Source organism: Camellia sinensis, chromosome 4 (assembly GCF_055761805.1).
Source record: "Camellia sinensis isolate YWXY chromosome 4, ASM5576180v1, whole genome shotgun sequence".
Taxonomy (NCBI): domain Eukaryota; kingdom Viridiplantae; phylum Streptophyta; class Magnoliopsida; order Ericales; family Theaceae; genus Camellia; species Camellia sinensis.
Genome location: NC_138964.1, coordinates 207349921 through 207352619, shown reverse-complemented (window position 1 = coordinate 207352619; position 2699 = coordinate 207349921). Strand labels below are relative to the sequence as shown.

Genomic DNA, 2699 nt, shown 5'->3' with positions numbered 1-2699 from the left:
AATACTATAAACTTATCCTTGTTAATTCAAAATTTACTTAGAAAAAAAAAAATCAATGACACAGATTCATTTCATATATAAACCTCACACTTCATCCATTCAATCTTTACCGCACAAATATATTTAAGAAAAATTCAAGATCCATAGAGGTGAGTGCTAACATTTTCCTTTATTTTTATTTTAAGGCAAAAATGCTATTTGGTTTAGAGCACTAATCAAAAATAGAGCAAAGGTTACTGATACATTGACCTATTTGGTAGAATTTATTTTCACTTTATTTCAACTTTTAACTTAATTTAAGTTATTAATAATACAACTTATAACTTTTGTATGTTAAAAATCAACTTATTCATTGAGTGAGAGAGGAGAAACTTAATTTATAAGTCAAAAATCAATTTAGGTTCACAATTATAAACTATAAACTATTAGATTATAAGTTATAATCATTTTCCTACAACTCTACCAAACAAGGCCATTAGATTAACCAGCTCATAGTCTAGGATGAGTCTCGAAATCCTTTTTCTACATCCTCTTCCCGACGGAAAAATATATATATTACGAAAAGATATTTTATCCGAAAAAAAACATTATGCTATTTTTCTTGTCAAATTAAGCTTTAAAAAAAAAATCTCAATATCATTTTATATTAAAAAAAGTTTAACAAAAACACTTGTTAAATCAAAATTTAATTATAAGAATTTGACAATATAACTTAACAAAATATAATTTTTTTAATATTGAAATTTCTACACCCACTGCTAGAAAAGTATTTAGAACTTTTTCGATACTTCATCCCTTCTTTTATCAAATTTAAATTTAATAAAAAATTTATTCAAAAATTATTTCTAATCATTTCATCAAATATTACTCAAATTAAGAAAGAGTACTTTTATTTTTATCAAACCCTTCAAAAGATTGAAGTATTGAGTTGGAGATGGGGTTTTTTAATCAAATTTGATGAAAAGAAAAAAAAAAAAAAGAGAACGAAAAAAAAAGTAAAAGATTTTTATAAAAAATTAATTAAAAAATTAGAGTAATTCATATGCAATCGAACTTTACTCAAATTTAAAATTAAATAAATGAAAAAAAATTAAATGCTAACAAAAACTGGTACGACTTACTATTGACCACAGCCTATATATACATGTCATACGGTTTACCAATACCATGTAAATTGCATTGATTATCGTTCTACTTCTAAATTTCTTACAACTACATCAATTTTGATGATACTTTTTTTGAACCTTGCATTTCATAGATGAATTTTCCAATTAAGAGAAAAAAATTCAAGAAGAGAACTTCGTTATAATTGACCATTCTTTGATTGAATTTTCTAATTTGATCTGTTAATTAAAGCCTATAATATCCAAATTGCTCAAAACTTAATCGAATTCATAGCTCAATTGTTTTTATTACTATGCCAATTCCAAAAAGAAATTTGGCTTCAGCAAATTTCTAATTTAAACTTAATTTATGAAATTAATAATTACGAAGCAAAAGACAAAAATGTAATTTTAAATTTTTTTAAAAAAAATTGCGTTATCCGTACATTTCGAAGGCTACTCGGGTATGCTAACGAGTACAGGACGCCACGCTCTTCTCAGCAATCGCTGCCGAAACGCCGCCGATAACGGCCGAAGCGATCGTTGTCCGACGCGCCGCCCAGCCACACCACCACCACCACCACCACCGGCGGCAACAGCGGTTGCCGCCGAAAACTCCTCTCCTACATCTCTGATCTTCTCCGTAGCCCTCTCTTCGAGCGTCGGCGAAGACACAAAAAAGTCCTTCAGCTTGTGGCTGACCACCGCCAACTCCTTGTTCTTTTCCGACGAATCAGCGGCGGCGGAATTCCTTTTCCGATCTGGCGATTCTTCGCGGCGGGGGAGGCGGCGGCCGGTTCCGCTGCTGGCTCGGCTGAGCAGCATCCGTAGGGTTTTACGGCGGCGGAGATGAATTACGGGGCTTGTTGTAGGGCTTCGTGTTGGACTACCGGCCACAGCACACTGAGAAGCTAGAAATTTAAATTTCTGCAGAGTCGCCATTCTCGATCCGAAGCTGAAAAACCTCTATCTCAGTCTATGGTGTCACAAGGAACTCGTTTTTTTAGAGAGAGAGAGTGAGATCTGAGACTCTGATTTGTGGATTGGCCGCCATTAGATTCTTTGTTTCTTGTTTGGGACTGTTGAAGTGAAAGAAAGAGGGCGAAAGTAGAGAGAGACAGACAGAGAGATGAGGATTACAATTCTAGAGAGAGAGAGAGAGAGAGAGACAGAGACAGAGAGCGTTAAAATAAATGGGAAGGAATACGGAGGGTTTTCTTTACAGGAATACCGGTCGTCTGTTTGGGTCTTTTTAGGCTTCACGATTCATCTAATTTTTTGAAAACATCACAGGCTTACACGTGGCGATCGCTTTCGATTTTGTAACTTTCTTTGATGATGATGCTAATAAAAACACAAACAAACTCCTATTGAAATTTTGAATTTTATTTTTTATATAGTTTGCCGTCCATATTTGATTTCTAAGTTTTGCGTTTACCTCTCAATTACCCTTCAATATAAATTAAATTATTCCTTTTAAAATTGTATATCTAACTTTTTCAACTCTCAAAAAGAATTTTTAAACACTTTTTTTAGTTGAGGACCTAAATGTAGAATTTTAAAATTAAATTTCTTTTTTTTTATAAATAACAATTA

General features: G+C 32.4%; 1 protein-coding gene across 1 annotated transcript; it reads right to left on the bottom strand.

The window, feature by feature from the left end:
* Positions 1-1503: 1503 nt before the first annotated feature.
* Positions 1504-2342, bottom strand: LOC114323232 (uncharacterized). The gene has a single exon (XM_028270779.2). The coding sequence runs from the start codon at positions 2043-2045 to the stop codon at positions 1560-1562; it is 486 nt and encodes a 161-aa protein (XP_028126580.2). The 5' UTR covers positions 2046-2342; the 3' UTR covers positions 1504-1559.
* Between the last annotated feature and the right edge of the window lie 357 nt (positions 2343-2699).

Excerpts from the sequence above, each read along its gene's own strand:
- LOC114323232 (XM_028270779.2), bottom strand. The coding sequence starts at position 2,045 with ATGGCGACTCTGCAGAAATTTAAATTTCTAGCTTCTCAGTGTGCTGTG.